This window comes from Schistocerca piceifrons, chromosome 4 (assembly GCF_021461385.2).
Source record: "Schistocerca piceifrons isolate TAMUIC-IGC-003096 chromosome 4, iqSchPice1.1, whole genome shotgun sequence".
In the NCBI taxonomy this organism is placed as follows: domain Eukaryota; kingdom Metazoa; phylum Arthropoda; class Insecta; order Orthoptera; family Acrididae; genus Schistocerca; species Schistocerca piceifrons.
The window spans coordinates 83,492,696-83,514,134 of record NC_060141.1 but is presented as its reverse complement, the minus strand read 5'-3'; the positions used below and the strand labels follow the sequence as shown (position 1 = coordinate 83,514,134).

Here is a 21,439-nt window from a genome sequence, read left to right as displayed (position 1 = left end):
AACACATTGATCACTGTCACTCCCATAATGTATTCAAAAGTAATTATTTAATAAATTTGCTTTTAAAAAGAAGTTTCATTTGTGCGGATTTAAGAGACGCACCCTGTGATTACGTTTGTACGGAGTCCTCCGTGCGCGAGTCCCACTCCACTTTTGCGGATTTTTACGTCATAAAAACCCTAACTGTAGTGTTCGTGGTGTGATCATAACATGGCAAGCGTCCAGCTTAAAGACTGGTACGAGGCATTTGGAAAATAGAGGTCCGGAAATACGGCACGCGTGACGCGACGCGAGGCGGAGGTGTTTACGCAAGGGCGACCGGCCGGGGCGCGACGCGGCCTGACCTTGCGCAACGGGCTGACGAGTGGCTGTCGGCTGTTGCAGGGCGGGATGCCGGCCGTGGCGGCGGTGCTGGCCTGGGCGGCGAGAGGCGGCAGTAGCTCGCCGGACATGGAGCCCTGCGCGTGCCCCGCCAACGGCTCCGGCCCGCAGCTGATGGAGCGCGTGCGCGCCGTCGCCCGCAGCGAGCTGCGCGAGGAGGACGCGGCGCGTGCGCAGGCGCTGCACGCCTTCCGCCAGTGGGTCGCCGCCAACCGCGACGTCGCCGATGTCCGCACAGGTGCGCACCGCACGACACAACACACTTCACAACTACAATTACCTGTACCGTGCACTCACGTCTCCAACAACACCATTCCCAGATAGTCCATTGGAGGAACGGTTTCCTACATATCTCTGGACCGAGCGGGGTGGCGCAGTGGTTAGACACTGGACTCTCATTCGGGAGGACGACGGTTCAATCCCGCGTCCGGCCATCCTGATTTAGGTTTTCCGTGATTTCCCTAAATCACTCCACCGAGCGAGGTGGCGCAGTGGTTAGCACACTGAACTCGCATTCGGGAGGACGACGGTTCAATCCCGGGTCCGGCCATCCTGATTTAGGTTTTCCGTGATTTCCCTCAATCGCTTCAGGCAAATGCCGGGATGGTTCCTTAGAAAGGGTACGGCCGATTTCCTTCCCCATCCTTCCCTAATCCGAGCTTGTGCTCCGTCTCTAATGACCTCGTTGTCGACGGGACGTTAAACAGTAATCTCCTCCTCTTCCTCCTAAATCACTCCAGGCAAATGCCGGGATGGTTCCTCTGAAAGGGCACGGCCGATTTCCTTCCCAATCCTTCCCCAATCCGATGAGACCGATGACCACGTTGTCTGGTCTCCTTCCCCAAACCAACCAACCAACCATATCTCTGGACCAGCCACCATTAGTCCAATTTCATCCTCTAATTCTGCATAACTATTCCGCAAGCCATCGTACTGAGCATGACAGAGGATTGGGAGAGTCCTTAGAAAATGTAGTCCGTCAACAAAGGAGGTGACTTACAAACCACTCGTTCGACCTATACTTGAGTACTGCTCATCAGTGTGGGATCCGTACCAGGTCGGGTTGACAGAGGAGATACAGTTCCCCACAGTCGTTTAATGAACAAAGTAAGAGCATATGGACTGTCAGACCAATTGTGTGATTGGATTGAAGAGTTCCTAGATAACAGAACGCAGCATGTCATTCTCAATGGAGAGAAGTCTTCCGAAGTAAGAGTGATTTCAGGTGTGCCGCAGGGGAGCGTCATAGGACCGTTGCTATTCACAATATACATAAATGACCTTGTCGATGACGTCGGAAGTTCACTGAGGCTTTTTGCAGATGATGCAGTGGTGTATCGAGAGGTTGTAATGGAAAATTGTACTGAAATGCAGGAGGATCTGCAGCGAATTAACGCATGGTGCAGGGAATGGCAATTGAATCTCAGTGTACACAAGTGTAATGTGCTGCGAATACATGGAAAGATAGATCCCTTATCACTTAGCTACAGTCCGCAGCTCGTGGTCGTACGGTAGCGTTCTCGCTTCCCGCGCCCGGGTTCCCGGGTTCGATTCCCGGCGGGGTCAGGGATTTTCTCTGCCTCGTGATGACTGGGTGTTGTGTGATGTCCTTAGGTTAGTTAGGTTTAAGTAGTTCTAAGTTCTAGGGGACTGATGACCATAGATGTTAAGTCCCATAGTGCTCAGAGCCACTTGAACCATTTAGCTACAAAATAGCAGGTCAGCAACTCGAAGCAGTTAATTCCATAAATTATCTGGGAGTGCGCATTAGGAGTGATTTAAAATGGAATGATCATATAAAGATGATCGTCGGTAAAGCAGATGCCAGACTGAGATTCATTGGAAGAATCCTAAGGAAATGCAATCCTAAAACAAAGGAAGTAGGTTACAGTACGCTTGTTCGCCCGCTGCTTGAATACTGCTCAGCAGTGTGGGATCCGTACCAGATAGGGTTGATAGAAGAGATGGAGAAGATCCGACGGAGAGCAGCGCGCTTCGTTACAGGATCATTTAGTAAGCGCCAAAGAGTTACGGAGATGCTAGATAAACTCCAGTAGAAGACTCTGCAGGAGAGACGCTCAGTAGCTCGGTACGGGCTTTTGTTGAAGTTTCGAGAACATACCTTCACCGAAGAGTCAAGCAGTATATTGCTCCCTCTTACGTATATCTCGCGAAGAGACCATGAGGATAAAATCTGAGAGATTAGAGCCCACACAGAAGCATACCGACCATCCTTCTTTCCACGAACAATACGAGACTGGAATAGAAGGGAGAACCGATAGAGGTACTCAAAGTACCCTCCGCCACACACCGTCAGGTGGCTTGCTGAGTGTGGATGTAGATGTAGATGTAGAAGATCCAAAGGAGAGCGGTGCGTTTCGTCACAGGGTTATTTGGTAACCGTGATAGCGTTACGGAGATGTTTAGCAAACTCAAGTGGCAGACTCTGCAAGAGAGGCGCTCTGCATCGCGGTGTAGCTTGCTGCCCAGGTTTCGAGAGGGTGCGTTTCTGGATGAGGTATCGAATATATTGCTTCCCCCTACTTATACTTCCCGAGGAGATCACGAATGTAAAATTAGAGAGATTCGAGCGCGCACGGAGACTTTCCGGCAGTCGTTCTACCCTCGAACCATACGCGACTGGAACGGGAAAGGAAGGTAATGACAGTCGCACGTAAAGTGCCCTCCGGCACGCAACGTTGGGTGGCTTGCGGAGTATAAATGTAGATGTAGATGCACCGAACCAATGTTATCAGTTTCCATTCTTATTCCATACTCAGCGACAGAAAAAAAATGTGAAAGAAAATGCCAAATGTTTTGTGAAACAGTTCGTATAAAAGTAGAAAATAAAATACATTAGAGAAACATCTCATGCGCCTTTGAATGATACTCGAAATGATAACACAGCAGCTATGGTACTTATACGTTGGTGACGCAAGGGGATCACTGACAAGGTGGCAGTACGAATTTCCGCTCACCGATTCGATTCGTATCAACAGGTGCCATCGCGAGAGCGTTACAGATCTCATAGAAAGTTTGAAGTGGTACATACTTGCAGATAGACGACGCGCTAAACAGAAGGGGCTGCTCACTAAATACCGAAATCCAATCTTCACCGAGGATGTAGAGCATATATTATTACCACCAACTTTCAAATCGCGTAATGATCATCATTCAAAGGTAAGGGAAATAAGAGCTCGTACTGAGGCGTTCAGACAGTCGTTTCTCCCTCGCGCGATCCGCGAGTGGAACAGATGGGGGGGGGGGGGGGGATACGACTTTGCTGCGAGTTGTACCCTCCGCCACACACCACTTGGTGCTTAGCAGAGTATATATGTAGATGTAGAACTGGTTGTATAGTGCACCTCTGGGATTTTGAAATTTGTAAACAGTAAGATGCAACTATCAACCGTTTTTGAGAAAGTCGAGTTTGAAAATTGTGGGCGCTCCTAAAAGACTGGACGACAGTTACCAGTTTTCCTTCCTATTCCATTCGCGTGCTGGCCAGGGTGGCCGAGCGGTCCTAGGCGCTACAGTCTGGAATCGCGCGACCGCTACGGTCGCAGGTTCGAATCCTGTCTCGGGCATGGATGTGTGTGACGTCCTTAGGTTAGTTAGGTTTAAGTAGTTCTAAGTTCTAGGGGACTGATGACCTCAGCAGTTAAGTCCCATAGTGCTCAGAGCCATTTGAACCATTTTAGCTATCCATTCGCGTACTCAGCGACAGCAAAATAAAATTAAAAATGTGAAAGAGAAAGTCAAATGTTTTGTGAAATAACTCGTATAAAAGTAAAAAATAAAAGAAACATTGGAGAAGCATCTCATGCGCCTTTGAATGATGCTCGAAATAATATCCAGCAACTGAGGTATTCATACGCTGGTGACGCAAGGAGATCAATGACAAGGAGACAGTACGAATTTCCCCTCACCGATTTGATTCATGTTGAGAGGATATGTAGTGCACGTCTGGGATTTTGACAGCCGGCCGGGATGGCCGAGCGGTTCTAGGCGCTACACTCTGGAACCGCATGACCGCTACGGTCGCAGGTTCGAATCCTGCCTCGGTCATGGAAGTGTGTGACGTCCTTAGGTTAGTTAGGTTTAAGTAGTTCTAAGTTCTAGGGGACTGATGATCTCAGAAGTTAAGTCCCATAGTGCTCAGAGCCATCTGAACGATTTTTTTGATTTTGACGAATGTAAACAGGAAGGACAACTATAAACCGTGTTTGAGAAATTCTAATTTGAAAATTATAGGCGTGCTTATGCTGCAAGCTTTGTAAGGGTGCTAGTCTTTACGGAATCCGCAGCCGACCGTGCAAAACCGCTTCGTTTCGTATGTGCGAGGTCTCGCGATCGAATCTCGCTGCCATTAATTTAATTTTCATTCCCACGTAATGCTAACAACAGATTATGACCGTGAAAAGATTTAGTATCAAATCAGTCATTCACTGTTTTCTCAAGCTTCAGCAAGAAAAAAAGTAGAGAAAGTTCTTTTCTCGAGGAGATTGGAACTGAAAACAGGATACATGAGACTTTCATTCAAATCAGCGTAGTCATTTTATTTACATTATTGTACCTACATTTTCGACACGTATAAAGTGTAACCTATGCATCAATGCACGAATCAGGATGGCCTGCTGGAGTGGCCGAGCGATTCCAGGCGCTTCAGTCTGGAACAGCGCTACCGCTACGGTCGCAGGTTCGAATCCTGCCTCGGGCATGGATATGTGTGATGTCCTTAGGTTAGCTAGGTTCAAGTAGTTCTAAGTTCTAGGGTACCGATGACCTCAGCTGTTAAGTCCCATAGTGCTCAGAGCCATTTGAGCCATTTTTGATCGAATCAGGATGATACCGATCGTAGAAATATGGTACACAGCAGATGTAAGGAACGACGAATTTTTTCATGTCCGTGGTTTCTTTCAGTGTGTCTGACGCAAAACAAACTTGGTTTACATTCATAAACGGTTCTCTATCGTCACACAATTTCGCGGCGTACACGCATATCGGAGCAAAGCACCGAATACTGGTGCAGATAACACACAAAAAAGTAGTTGTTGTTGTGGTCTTCAGTCCTGAGACTGGTTTGATGCAGCCCTCCATGCTACTCTATCCTGTGCAAGCCTTTTCATCTCCCAGTACCTACTGCAACCCACATCCTTCTGAATCTGCTTAGTGTATTCATCTCTTGGTCTCCCTCTACGATTTTTACCCTCCACGCTGCCCTACAATACTAAATTGGTGATCCCTTGATGCCTCAGAACATGTCCTACCAACCGATCCCTTCTTCTGGTCAAGTTGTGCCACAAACTTCTCTTCTCCCCAATCCTATTCAATACTTCCTCATTAGTTATGTGATCTACCCATCTAATCTTCAGCATTCTTCTGTAGCACCACATTTCGAAAGCTTCTATTCTCTTCTTGTCCAAACTATTTATCGTCCATGTTTCACTTCCATACATGGCTACACTCCATACGAATACTTTCAGAAATGACTTCCTGACACTTAAATCAATACTGGATGTTAACAAAATTCTCTTCTTCAGAAACGCTTTCCTTGCCATTGCCAGCCTACATTTTATATCCTCTCTACTTCGACCATCATCAGTTATTTTGCTCCCCAAATAGCAAAACTCCTTTACTACTTTAAGTGCCTCATTTCCTAATCTAATTCCCTCAGCATCATCCGACTTAATGAGACTACATTCCATTATCCTTGTTTTGCTTTTGTTGATGTTCATCTTATATCCTCCTTTCAAGACACTGTCCATTCCATTCAACTGCTCTTCCAAGTCCTTTGCTGTCTCTGACAGAATTACAATGTCATCGGCGAACCTCCAAGTTTTTATTTCTTCTCCATGAATTTTAATACCTACTCCGAATTTTTCTTTTGTTTCCTTTACTGCTTGCTCAATATACAGATTGAACAACATCGGGGAGAGGCTACAACCCTGTCTTACTCCCTTCCCAACCACTGCTTCCCTTTCATGTCCCTCGACTCTTATAACTGCCATCTGGTTTCTGTACAAATTGTAAATAGCCTTTCGCTCCCTGTATTTTACCCCTGCCACCTTTAGAATTTGAAAGAGAGTATTCCAGTCAACATTGTCAAAAGCTTTCTCTAAGTCTACAAATGCTAGAAACGTAGGTTTGCCTTTCCTTAATCTTTCTTCTAAGATAAGTCGTAAGGTCAGTATTGCCTCACGTGTTCCAGTGTTTCTACGGAATCCAAACTGATCTTCCCCGAGGTTGGCTTCTACTAGTTTTTCCATTCGTCTGTAAAGAATTCGTGTTAGTATTTTGCAGCTGTACGAGTAGCAAATTCGATGCAGAGACCTCGTGTTTATGAAACTAAGAGTTTACTCGCTCGGCTGCGAACACGGTGTGTATTAGCGGCCATACAAGTATATAAGCACGTCAAAATGGTTGAGAGTTGCGTCTTCCTAGGCGTACAAGTAGATGTTGAAGTCCTACTCATGTCCTACACTCCCTATCAATACGAATCATATCGCTGAGGGGAAGTTCGTACGGTCCCCGTGTCAATGAAATTCCATCAAATATCCTCTAGAACTCTCTAAAGTCCAAGATTCTATGTTAAACATTGAGCTGTAAATTCTCAATCGGCGCATCATTCGCTGTACATGATTTCGAGCAAAGGTGCGCCAAATATTTGTCTAACACATTTAATTTCTTACTTCTAAACAAACCATTTCACAAAACATTTGACCGTTTTTTTTTAAATTTTTTATTTTCCAGTTTTGTCCCAAAAGCATGAAATATAATATATGTAAGTATCGATCGTTATTCTATCATTATTATGAGTATACAGAGCAAGAGAAAGCAGAGACGTTTCAATTTATGTTTTGGTTTCATATTTTTTGTCACGTCATTTACATAGCTAGCAGGAGCTGGTAATGAAATATTTCAATTTTCCCTCGAACTAGAATTTAAATTTTTTTCAATTACCAGATTACTTTCAAGAAGTTAAATATTTCTTTGGGAAATTAGATATCACGTTGGCAGTTTGAAAACCCGTTTGCCGGCCGGTGTGGCCGAGCGGTTCTAGGCGCTTCAGTCTGGAGCCGCGCGACCGCTACAGTCGCAGGTTCGAATCCTGCCTCGGGCAAGGATGTGTGTGATGTCCTTAGGTTAGTTAGGTTTTAGGTAGTTCTAAATTCTAGGGGACTGATGACCTCAGATGTTAAGTCCCATAGTGCTCAGAGCCATTTGAACCATTTTTGATACCCCGTTTAACCATTTCCCACTCTTCGTCTGGCTGTGAAAATTCATACAACAATGCATAGTGTAATTTCGAAGGAGTCTTGGCGTCCTAATCCCTCTTATCTTTTTCCCCGTGATTCCTAAGCGAAATACACGATGCTGGCAGCAGAACGTTAGCACTGCCATCTTTAAATATTTCTCATTCCATTCTAGTTATGAGTGAGGGAAAAATGACTGTCTATATGCCTCCGTGCGCCACCCAATCTCTCACCTTTCTCGCATGCTCACTACTTGAGACACACGGTGGTGACAACATGAAGATTGCAAAGTCTTCTTCGAATACAGGTATTCGGTACAACTACGTCGTCTCCCTTCCAAGGATTCTCATTTAAGTTCCACGAACAATTCTCTTACACTACCGTTCGGGCTATACCCACCTGTTTCGTTTCTAGCAGCAGTTATCTGAATTCGCCAGTTGTCATGCCTACTTGACAAGGCTGTGAGCACTGTAGCAGTAATTCAGAAATGCTCGCACCAGAGTTTTATGCTATCTCCTTTTCCATTGCATTGCATTTTTTCAGGACGCCCTTGAGAAAACCAAGTTTTCGAATCGTCTTCCCAAATACTGATTTTGTCCGTTTTCGCATCACTTCTTAGTACACTACTGGCCATTAAAATTGCTACACCAAGAAGAAATGCAGATGATAAACGGGTATTCATTGGACAAATAAATTATACCAGAACTGACATGTGATTACATTTTCACGTAATTTGGGTGCATAGATCCTGAGAAATCAGTCCCTAGAACAACCACCTTTGGCCGTAATAAAGGCTTTGATACGCCTGGGCAATGAGTCAAACAGAGCTCGGATGGCGTGTACAGTTACAGCTGCCCATGCAGCTTCAACATGATACCACAGTTCATCACGAGTAGTGACTGGCGTATTGTGACGAGCAAGTTGCTCGGCCACCATTGACCAGATGTTTTCTATTGGTGAGAGATCTGGAGAATGTGCTGGCCAGGGCAGCAGTTGAACATTTTCTGTATCCAGAAAGGCCCGTACAGGACCTGCAACATGCGGTCGTGCATTATCCTGCTGAAATGTAGCGTTTCGCAGGGATCGAATGAAGGGTAGAGCCACGGGTCGTAACACATCTGAAATGTAACGTCCACAGTTCAAAGTGCCGTCAATGCGAACTAGAGGTGACCGACCCCATACCATCACGCCGGGTGATACGCCAGTATGGCGATGACGAATACACGCTTTCAATGTGCGTTGACCGCGATGTCGCCAAACACTTTGTGTACCATGGTCAATCTCCTCTTTCGTGTACCAGCAGCGAATGGTGCACGGAAAGAACCAATTTTGGTAAGCCACAGTGTGAGCTCGAGTGTGTCAAATCATGATGCTGTAAACAGAACCTGGATTCATCCGAAAAAATGACGTTTTGCCATTCGTGCACCCACTTTCGCCGTCGAGTACGTCATCGCAGGCGCTCCTGTCTTTGATGCAGTGTGAAGGGTAACCGCAGCCATGGTCTCCGAGCTGATAGTCCATGCTGCTGCTTATCATGTTCACTAATCTTCTAATCTGAAGTTGTTGTCTGATGTTGTTATACTAATTATCGTACATTTATCTTCATGTAAAGAGAGCTGCTATCCATTGCTGCTGATATTTTTTTCCTAGTCTTTCTGCAGTTCCTTACGATCTTTCAACGTCGGCGCTCTGCCGTGCACAACTGCAGTGTCTTAGTCTGCTGCTGATCGTCAGTTCTGAATCGTTTATTTATATTCAAAACAACAGAGGTCCAATTACTTCTCTTTGGGGTACACCCGATGTTACGGGCGTCCCCAGAATCATATCCAAGACGGGGGCGAAATTTTAAAATAGCCATTTTTGTAGGCATCAGCATCTATGCTTTGCAACCAACTTAATCGTGTGTGATGGAAGGAACTTTGTATACCATGGTCAATCTCCCCTTTCGTGTACCACCAGCGAATGGTGCACAGAAAGAACCAATTTTGGTAAACCATCGTGTGAGCTCGAGTCTGTCAAATTTTACATTAACTGTCTTTCCTCGAGATATACCTAGGACGAATTATATTGATTCACTCTTCTAAGAACACATGGTCCCGGAATTTTAACAATAAATCACACCGTAATTCACAACACATTTGTTGTTACGTCTGCCACCGGAGTTGAATGAACATCTGGGTAACGCTTTCATGTTTACTAAAGTAACCGATAGTGAAACACGTTGTTCTTCTTTGGATATTCCTCATATCCTTTATCAATCATATCCAGTACGGCTCCCATCTGACCACGGTATCTATGTATCAGTCGAACGAAGATTCTGCAAGCTATCTTCTTCGCCTGCCGCTTGAAGTTTGACGGGGATCTCCGTGAGGCTCCAGCGGTTATTAAAGGAAACCGCAGCAAAATGAGCGCGCGATTTTTGGATCTCCAGCAATGCAAACTTCTAAGGATCTCAGACCGACGAGCGGTACTGAAGAATCGATACAGTGAATATTTTGTAGATCACTTCTTCCGTGCATTAACTACATTTCCTTAAGATTCTGCCATACAGTCGTATCTGTAGTCCGGCATCTGTTTTTAGTGTAATTAGTTGTATGTGATCATAAAGTGAAAATCAAACAATCGTATTTCTAAAATAGTAATACACACTGAAAGCTTTCCATTTCAGACACATCAGAAGATTAGTTTTGAAAATTCTGTTCAGCCTACTACGCCATTCGTACTCTTCTGTTCATTTACTCTTGTTCATGCAGTCATCCTCAAATGTTTCGAATACAAAACCATGTTATTTTTTGACTTACTAGTAACTTATAATACCTTCTTCGATACATCACACACTTCTTTTCGTCTCTTCACTTTCAGATTCAGGTCTGTTTAATTGAAATTCAAGAAAGTAACAATTATTCAATAAAATTTTTCTGGGTTTGTGACCGCATTGTCAATATACATAAAACTACCGACGTTTCGGTCCCTGTTGCAAGCGACCTTCTTTAGGGTGTTTTTTTCTTTTTGCTTACAGTAAGCAAAAACACACCCTGGAGAATGTAGTTTTATATATATTGACAATGAGGTCACAAACCCAGAAAAAATTTTTATTGAATGTGACGATGGCCGCGGAAACCTACGTTTATAAAAGTAATAATTAGTTCAACTGAAAATTTGAAATTCTGTGCACAACCGGTGATGAACGAAGAAGGTGTGTAACACGACGACGATATCGAAGTCATCAGAGAAAAGGCATGAACTAGGACGGACGGTGATGGAGAGCGCAATAAGCCGTGACGTTGTTGAGATAATCGTCTCTGTACTCTGAAAACCATGAAAAAGTTCAACTGGAGAAAAAAAAGGGGATCTATGCCCCTTCCCTCCCAATAAGGATCCAAGCACTGCTCTGCCTTCCTGGGTAATATTAATTTTGGTCTTAGGTTAGTAAAGCAGAACACGACTCCACGGTCGCAGGTTCGAATCCTGCCTCGGACACGGATGTGTGTGATGTCCTTAGGTTAGTTAGGTTTAAGTAGATCTAAGTTCTAGGGGACTGATGACCACAGATGTTAAGTCCCAAAGTTCTCAGAGACATTTGAACCATTTTTGAAAGCAGGACAGATGCATAATCAAAAGATCACAGGAATGGTACTGGATTACTATTAGATAGGAATGAAAGCACCTGTTGCAGGCATTGTTGTTTCTACAATTCTTCGCCTTCATCTTCACACCTGCTACCAGACCGCAGAACTCAAGTAGACTCCGACAATAGACTGAGATGGCGCCAAAGTCAACATACGCTACTGGCCATTAAAATTGCTACACCAAGAAGAGATACAGATGATAAACGGGTATTCATTGGACAAATATATTATACTAAAACTGACATATGATTACATTTTCACGCCATTTGGGTGCATAGATCCTGAGAACAGAACAACCACCTCTGGCCGGAATTTCGGTCTTCATACCCCTGGGCATTGAGTCAAACAGTGCTTGGATGGCTTGTACAGGTACAGTTCACATGCAGCTTCAACAAGATACCACAGTTCATCAAGAGTAGTGACTGGCGTATTGTGACTAGCCAGTTGCTAGGCCACCATTGATCAGACTTTTCAATTGGTGAGAGATCTGGAGAATGTGCTGGCCGAGGCAGCAGTCGAACATTTGCTGTATCCAGAAAGGCTCGTACAGGACCTGTAACATGCGATAGTGCATTATCCTGCTGAAATGTAGGGTTTCGCAGGGATCGAATGAAGGGTAGAGCCACGGGTCGTAGCACATCTGAAATGTAACGTCCACAGTTCAAAGTGACGTCAATGCGAACAACAGGTGACCGAGACGTGTAACCAATTGCACCCCATACCATCACGCCGGGTAATACGCCAGTATGGCGATGACGAATACACGCTTCCAATGTGCGTTCACCGCGATGTCGCCAAACACGCATGCGACTATCATGATGCTGTATACAGAACTTGGATTCATCCGAAAAAATGACGTTTTGCCATTCGTGCATCCAGGTTCGTCGTTGAGTTCACCATCGCAGGCGCTCCCGTCTGTCATGCAGCGTCAAGGGTAACCGCAGCCATGGTCTCCGAGCTGATAGTCCATGCTGCTCCAAACGTCGTCGAACTGTTCGTGCAGATGGTTGTTGTCTTGCAAACGTCTCCATCTGTTGACTCATGGATCGAGACGTGGCTGCACGATGCGGATAAGATGCCTATCATATCGACTGCTAGTGATACGAGGCTGTTGGGATCCAGCACGGCGTTCCGTATTACCCCCCTGAACCCACCGACTCCATATTCTGCTAACAGTCATTGGATCTCGACCAACGCGAGCAGCAATGTCGCGATACGATAAACCACAATCGCGATAGGCTACAATCCGACCTTTATCAAAGTCGGAAACGTGATGGTACGCATTTCTCCTCCTTACACGAGGCATCACAACAACGTTTCACCAGGCAACGCCGGTCAACTGCTGTTTGTGTATGAGAAATCGGTTGGAAACTTTCCTCATGTCAGCACGTTGTAGGTGTCGCCACCGACGCCAACCTTGTGTGAATGCTCTGAAAAGCTAATCATTTGCATATCACAGCATCTTCTTCCTGTCGGTTAAATTTCGCGTCTGTAGCACGTCATCTTCGTGGTGTAGCAATTTTAATGGCCAGTAGTGTAGTTTCATATAGCGAGTCATAAAAAAGAGGCAAATCGGCTAAGTGTTTCTGTAGTTATTAACACCAGTCTTACACGCGGTACTGAATTCTCTCATCTCTAACAGATATTCCTGTAAATGGAATCGCATTAAACGTGGTATCTATTATGCCATCAGTAATGATTAGTTGCGTAGTACCTACAACAAAGCCGGCCAGTGTGGCCGAGCGGTTCTAGGCGCTTCAGTCTGGAACCGCGCGACCGCTACGGTCGCAGGTTCGATACCTGCCTCGGACATGGATGTGTGTGATATCCTTAGGTTAGTTAGGTTTAAGTAGTTCTAAGTTCTAGGGGACTGATGACCTCAGACGCTAAGTCCCATAGTGATCAGAGCCATTTGAACCATTTGAAGCCTATGACAAAAATAATGAACATGTATTAGGCCTCCTGAAAAATTAATGTATTAAATACCCGTTTCTTCTTCTATGCAATTCTGACAAAGCTGATTGGTCGTAGTGAGTGCTAAACAACTTTCTTTGATTTACTTCGTAAATTACAACACCTAAACTTTTCACGTTAATTAAGCCCATGGAAATATGGTATTGTCCGAATATACTTCTGACCAAAACGCGATCCTGCTTTCATTTCATAATGAAATATTTTTCATGAAACCTTTATTCCCCTATTTCACTCCCTTTGGGGGTAGAATTTCCAAAAACACTGGAATTTTTTTTTAAATATCTATTCGATAACTCAAATACCATTTTTTATAGATGTAAATATACAAATGTTTGATTATTATTTAATAATGATTTATTTTAAAAAAAAAACTTTCACTCGCTATTCATACCCTCAGGAGTTGAATGTCCGAAAATGCTGAAACACGTACGTTTTTATTTATGACCGAGAAGCCAAATACCAATATTTGTAGTTCTTGCTTCAAAATTGCCTTAATAGCGACATATTTTTTTAAAAAAATAGCTTTTCCTCCTCTGTTTCACCCCCATAGGGATATAATTTCGAAAAATCCCTTTTTAAACTATGCCCACAGTACCTTCTTCAAATTTCAAATTTTAGCTTTTTGGGCTGCGTGATGATGAGTCAGTGAACCAATTATCACATTGCCTTTTGTACATAAGGGTGTGAAACATGCTTCATTGCTTTCAGCTGCTACGAATTTCCTTACTTGCAAACGACATTTGCCTTATAAAATGTGTTATTTGCTAGTTTCTTTCGTTTCTTTAGGTTCGTTGGCGGTTTTCGCGATCTGTGTGTTAGTTACACCCGCCCCCCTCAATAAATCATGTATTTTGAAATATAATTGAAGAGGACAAAATATACGTATGCTTCGTCAGCACTAGAGATTTTGACGGCTTTCGTAACAGATCCATAGCCTTCCCAATTGTGAAAACGACGAGCCGCGATAAGCTGTCTAGGAGAGTCAGATCTGTGTGTTAAAAGTATAAATAAAAATATAGGTACTATTTTCCCTCCGAGCGAGGTGACGTAGCGGCAGAAACACTTGAATCGCATTTAGGAGGAGTGGTGTTTTCGTATCACCGGCCTATCACGCAGATTTAAATTCTCCAGTTTCCCTAAATAGAACTTCTACATCAGTTCTAATGAACTTGTCCTCAATGGGACGTTGAGCTCTGATCCTCATTCCATACATTCAGAACCGTACCAAAGTGATCCTGCGCGCCTAGCAGGACTGCCAAAAAAGGAACCCGCGCTCCCTTTCTCCCCACTCGTAAAATTATTTCTCCGCAAATTTTGTTATTCATGTAGTTATATCCAGGATTAACCATAGTGAAACAGACTGTTCTGTGAAATTTGATACAGGAACGGCGTGGGTTAAACGTCACAGTGGTTAGAACAGGGACTTACGACTTTCCATGTTTTAACTGAGTATGTATCAGAGTTTCTTTCGCGCTATAATAACAGTGCCTATTTTAGTGGTCTTACGACACCAGACGCTTGAGCAGTGAAGCCGATAGTCAACAACAGAGCACGTTTTTGTTTACACGAGGGTTCAATATGGATGAACAGAGTACAGCTGTCTATAGACACAACGACTAATAACTCGCGCAATTACACCACTGGCCATTAAAATTGCTACACCACGAAGATGACGTGCTACACACGCGCAGTTTAACCGACAGGAAGAAGATGCTGTGTTATGCAAATGATTAGCTTTTCAGACCATTCACACAAGGTTGGCGACGGTGGCGACACCTACAACGTGCTGACATGAGGAATGTTTCCAACCGATTTCTCATACACAAACAGCAGTAGACCGGCGTTGCCTGGTGAAACGCTGTTGTGATGCCTCGTGTAAGGAGGAGAAATGCGTACATCACGATTCCGACTTTGATAAAGGTCGGATTGAAGCGTATCTCGATTGTGGTTTTTCGTATCGCGACATTGCTGCTCGCGTTGGTCGAGATCCAATGACTGTTAGCAGAATATGGAGTCGGTGGATTCTGGAGGGTAATACGGAACGCCGTGCTGGATCCCAATGGCCTCGTATCACTAGCAGTCGAGATGACAGGCATCTTATCCGCATGGCTGTAATGGATCGTGCAGCCACGTCTCGATCCCTGAGTCAACAGATGGGGACGTTTGCAAGACAACAACCATCTGCACGAACAGTTCCACGACGTTTGGAGCAGCATGGACTATCAGCTCGGAGACCATGGCAGCCGTTACCCTTGACGCTGCATCACAGACAGGAGCGCCTGCGATGGTGTACTCAACGACGAACCTGGGTGCACGAATGGCAAAACGTCATTTTTTCGGATGAATCCAGGTTCTGTTTACAGCATCATGGTGGTCGCATGCGTGTTTGGTGGCATCGCGTTGAACGCACATTGGAAGAGTGTATTCGTCATCGCCATACTGGCATATCACCCGGCGTGATGGTATGGGATGCCATTGGTTACACGTCTCGGTCACCTCTTGTTCGCATTGACGGCACTTCGAACAGTGGACGTTACATTTCAGATGCGTTACGACCAGTGGCTCAACCCTTCATTCGATCCCTGCGAAACCCTACATTTCAGCAGGATAATGCACGACCGCATGTTGCAGGTCCTGTACGGGCCTTTCTGGATACAGAAAATGTTCGACTGCTGCCCTGGCCAGCACATTCTCCAGATCTCTCACCATTTGAAGAAGTCTGGTCAATGGTGGCCGAGCAACTTGCTCGTCACAATACGCCAGTCACTACACTTGATGAACTGTGGTATCGTGTTGAAGCTGCATGGGCAGCTGTACCTGTACACGCCATCCAAGCTCTGTTTGACTCAATGCCCAGGCGTATCAAGGCCGTTATTACGGCCAGAGGTGGTTGTACTGGGTACTGATTTCTCAGGATCTATGCACCCAAATTGCGTGAAAATGTAATCTCATGTCAGTTCTAGTATAACATACTTGTCCAACGAATACCCGTTTATGATCTGCATTTCTTCTTGGTGTAGCAATTTTAATGGCCAGTAGTGTATTAAGCAGCCACGGAAGGCTTGTTATCTGATTCCTTTTTACTTGCTTGGCAGATCTTATCAACGGAAACTTGGGAGCAGCGAACGTACTGACAGGATGGACAAGTACATTACAAATCGCCTCTCCTTCTCTGCTTGCTTCCTTCATGGTTGCATCTCGCTCCAGCCCTCCCTTCCCCACAGTGAAGTTCTATATAGCGAAACCATGACCAGCGGGACCACAGCAGCCTTTATGGAATTCGTTACGCTGCTGGTCATACACTGACGGTTAAAATATATTTAGCCGTTCCCATTAATGCAGCGAGTCCGACTCCGTAGCTGTGTGGTCAGCGTAGATGGCTGCCATGCGAAGACCCGGATTCGATCCCCGGTACTTTAAGGATTTTTCCTTGGTGGAAGGACTGGCTTGGCATACGCTCGGCCTCGTGATGCCCATTGAGGAGCTACTTGATCGAGTAGTAGCTCCGCGGTCGGGAAAGTCTGCAAATCGGCCGGGAGAGCAGTGCGCTGGTCACGTGCCCCTCATCCGCATCGGCACGGCGCGGCAAGGGAGAGGACGACACGGCGACCGGTAGATATCCCTTCGGTCTTACAGCCCAGCAAGGAGCTCGTTATTAATAAACCTAGCTCAACTATCTTGTGTGCCGTTAAGATAGAGCATTAGCTTCAAACTGAACTTTTCCAATACTCAGCAACAAAAAAGTAATAGTTTTATGACGAGGATGAAATGAAATTAGATTTATGTAATTTTTTAACAGCAACAGCAATTTAGACATCGCAGTTCCTGTCGCGGTAGCTACCTTAGATACCTAGTGTTGTCGTAAGTAGCTTTTAAATGATAATTTCCAATCTTCAGCAACAGCAGCAGAAAAAAGGTAAGCAACGCTATGTCGAAACACTTCGATTTCACAAGGAAAAAACCGGAGCTGCAGAACAAAAACCAGAATTCCGGAGCAGGTTTCATTAGCGAAATTGAAAATAAATTACAACAAACTATTTTCACAAGCTGCGACATGGTCGAGAATAAAACAGTGACCCGAAAAAAGATTAAATTTCCTTTACTTTAGGCCGGCCGCTGTGGCCGAGCGGTTCTAGGCGCTTCAGTCTGGAACCGCGCTACCACTACGGTCGCAGGTTAGAATCCTGGCTTGGTCATGAATGTGTGTGATCTCTTTAGGTTAGCTAGGTTTAAGTAGTTCTACGTTCTAGGGGACTGATGACCTCCGATGTTAAGTCCCGTAGTGCTGAGAGCCATTTGAACCATTTTCAACCTCTACTTCACGTACACGGTTACAATTTTTTTTCATCAGGCTACCGTTTTCGGTCTATAATGACCATTTTCAGATCTGTTTTATATTAAAACATGTCCTAATGTGTTTAACATTTGACGATGTCACTGTGCCTGCAGTACATTAGGACATGTTTTTATAAAACAGATCTGAAGATGGTCATTATAGACCGAAACCGGTAGCCATATGACAAAAAATTTGTGACCATAGACGTAAAGTAAAGGAAATTTATACAACAAACTATTCTTTTCTAGTAGCAAGGTTTGCACAGGATGTTAAATTAAAACTTTCCTGCTGCAAGATTTCATATTACAATGCTTTCGTAAGCTCTCATTTATTACCGAACCAGCCTCCGTAGCCAGAGGACTGGCTGCCGTATGTAATAAAAAAACTGAGTGGTGTATTTAACGACGAACTTGAAGGGATGTCATGTGACGCCCAGACAGACCAAATGCCGAGAACAATACAATGACAAAGAAAGGTCGCTAACGATCGTCTGTGCGGCAGCGTTCGATTCGGAAGTGAGCCGGTTAGAATCCCGGTGGTGGATAAAATTTGCACTTCACTGTTTGGCCAGCAATGGGAGGAGAGGTGCTGGTGCAAAGTTCCTGATCACCATGGTTCAAATAACAAACCACTCCGCAGTGTCTCTCGAAGTGACGGCATGTAACACTGTTGGCGGTGATCCGTCCTTCGGATGGGGAGTTAAGCTCGGAGGCCGCCTTAGAGCTTTCCGAGAGTATTAGGCTGTGCGCCAGCAGCGTTTCACCGTCTCTATCCTCTCATCGTCTACAACACGAACATGACACTACGCTCCACACACACTCGCTACAATCACCTACACTTAACAGATATACTTAACGTACACAGTTCATACTTCGCGAAAGCAAGGTGCCCGCGGCTGAGAGGATAAAGAAAACCTTTCCAATTAGCCGGGTACACCTGCCCTTCACGGGCTCCCAACCATTCATGCCATACAACTTTATTTACTACCGACATGCAAAAAAACGGTTCAAATGGCTCTGAGCACTATGGGACTCAACTGCTGAGGTCATTAGTCCCCTAGAACTTAGAACTAGTTAAACCTAACTAACCTACGGACATCACAAACATCCATGCCCGAGGCAGGATTCGAACCTGCGACCGTAGCGGTCTCGCGGTTCCAGACTGCAGCGCCTTTAACCGCACGGCCACTTCGGCCGGCACCGACATGCAATCACTGTACATTATATACTAGCTGTGGAGTAATATTGTCATATTTTGTCACGGAATTCTTACTGAATTGAAGTATTGTGCAAAATATAAATGCGATGGGATAATGAGCATTCAATGAACAGTGCCCTCTGAACAGGTGTGTCGCCCAAGTTGGAAGCGTTCAAAAGAGTCTTGTGTGATGCTAGCACCCACACATACAAGGAACATTATTTGATGGACACACCGTATGCATTTCAAATTGCACTGAAACAGCTGTAAACTACAGAGGATTTTTTAAAAAATCGACCTGACATTTCCGATGATACTGACTTGTCCTTTATGCTTTTGTCTTCTTTTTTTCTACTTTCGTTTGTTGTATTGGTACACTGAACGTAAGCAAGCGAATATCATGCAGCAGTCTTCAAGAAACTAACATTAACTACAAAATGAAATGAAACGCAAATCAGACGTGTAGACTCAGTTACACGTCATCTTTATTGGAATGTTTCAGCGATCTGCAGACTAACGAAAAGACGTTTATGTCAAATATTTAACATCATTACGCACCAAATCTGACCACATATTTGTTTAAGTTGGAACATTGCAGCTCTGTGTTAGTTAATACACTCGTCCTCGAAACTGAAATGTTCAGATATTTTGCGTTTAATCGTAAAAATTATTCTCGCTGCATCTCTCCCTTCAGAAGGAATCGGATAATATTTCCCTCTCTTCTCCCCTCAAAAAGTGTAGCTTTCAGTACGGTACTGTGGGCTTATTTCAGTGGAAACTTCCGAAAAGACATGACGCACATAACAGGAAAGCCCAACATGGCCAAAAATGTCGCGTGTCACGATTCTCAGCCAATCGCGGAAGAGGAGGGGAAAGGATGGCCTTAAGTTCTGGGCGCGGCGCGTTGGCCCCAGACTTGTCAGCCGTGAAGCCACCTGCAGGTGAAACGTATCCTTCGACTAAGGCATGTAGCCGGTCCTTCGACATTAATCTGTGTATTTCCGTAAGCCTTGAAATCCGGTTTATGCGCCTTGAGCGAAGAAAAGCGTTCTCCTGTTTAAAATAGCCTATTCTTCCTTACTTCTTCAGTATTTTCTGTATCCCTTGGAGAAGAACAACCATAAACTAAATAAAAAAAGGAAAAAGAAACTTACTCAGAGTCAGGCCAAGAGAACGCGACATTGGACAGCAGTATTAAGAAAAACGGTATTTCTCGCCCGAAATACAATTTGGTAACTTACATGGTGCAAGACTGAAATTTTTAGGAGAAAGGTATAAGCTCTAGGGGCGGGCAGATAATATGCAGTATGTGTAAAAACCAAGAGGGTACCTGGGACCAAGAAGCTGCTGGTCGTGTTAAAAAGGGATAAGATAGGGATGCAGTCTTTCTCCCTTAATGTTCAATCTGTGTATCGAAGAACCAATGATGCAAATAAAAGAAAGGTTCAGCAGTGGGATTAATATTCTGCATGAAATAAATCAATGGTAAGTTTCACTGATGACATTGCACTCCATATAGAAGAGTGAGTAGGAATCACAGCACCTGTGCAATGAACATTCTAATGATCACAGAATATGGATCAAGACTAAATGAAAGAAAGAATTCGTCGGTTGACGGGCAGCGCTATGGTTGGTTCACTCATACTAAAGTCCTTCGCCTTGGATACAACGCTATCTCCGGCAGACAAAGCATTCGCGTCATGCGTTATCCAGAGCATCCGGCAACAGGGCAACCCCCTCCCAATTCCCCCCCCCCCCCCCCCCGGCCAATCGGAGCACGTGGCGCCAAGTTTCCGTAGTCTAAAAGTGGTGCGTTGTCGACCTACACAACATTAGTAATTTTGGTTCCTACTGGCCTCAGCTATCCACGGTTAAAATTTCGTGACGCAATTTTTCTCCACCCTAGCTAATGCCAGTAGGAACCAAAATTACTAATGTTGTGTAGGTTGATACAGGGTATATATATGCCGTTTCTAAGCAACAGAACCGATCGAGGTGGCGCAGTGGTTAGCACACTGGACTCGCATTCGGGAGGACGACGGTTCAATCCCGCGTCCGGCCATCCTGATTTAGGTTTTCCGTGATTTCCCTAGATCACTCCAGGTAAATGCCGGGATGGTTCCTTTCAAAGGGCACGGCCGACTTCCTTTCCCATCCTTCCTTAATCCGAGCTTGTGCTCCGTCTCTAATGACCTCGTTGTCGACGGGACGTTAAACTCCAATATCCTCCTCCTCCTCTAAGCAACAGAAAATAAGGAGTGAGTTTGTTCGATTGGCTTCATCTACAAGACAGCTGGCCGGCCGTTGTGACCGAGCGATTCTAGGCGCTTCAGTCTGGAACCGCGCGACCGCTACGGCCGCAGGTTCGAATCCTGCCTCGGGCATGGATGTGTGTGATGTCCTTAGGTTAGTTAGTTAGGTTTAAGTAGTTCTAAGTTCTAGGGGACTGATGACCTCAGTTAAATCCCATAGTGCTCAGAGCCATTTGAACCATTTTTGTTCAAGACAGCTTGCGCTACTTGCAACAAGATATTTTGCACTTTCTTGTTTTAATTGTCGTATTTTACATGATGTTGTAAATATCCTGCTGCTGAATAGGATCAGTGAAGAAGCAAGAATTTTTATCGAACTATTTGTAATGGAATTTTTATACGCCGATGTCGTTG

General features: G+C 44.8%; 1 protein-coding gene across 1 annotated transcript in view; it reads left to right on the top strand.

Moving 5' to 3' along the window:
- The first annotated feature begins 390 nt into the window (after nt 1-390).
- The window catches only part of LOC124795616 (clavesin-2), a 52,144-nt gene continuing 31,095 nt past the window's right edge, over nt 391-21,439 (top strand). The window contains exon 1 of the mRNA XM_047259688.1: nt 391-619. Within this exon, the coding sequence (XP_047115644.1) occupies nt 391-619 (229 nt within the window). The remainder of the gene's footprint in view (nt 620-21,439) is intronic.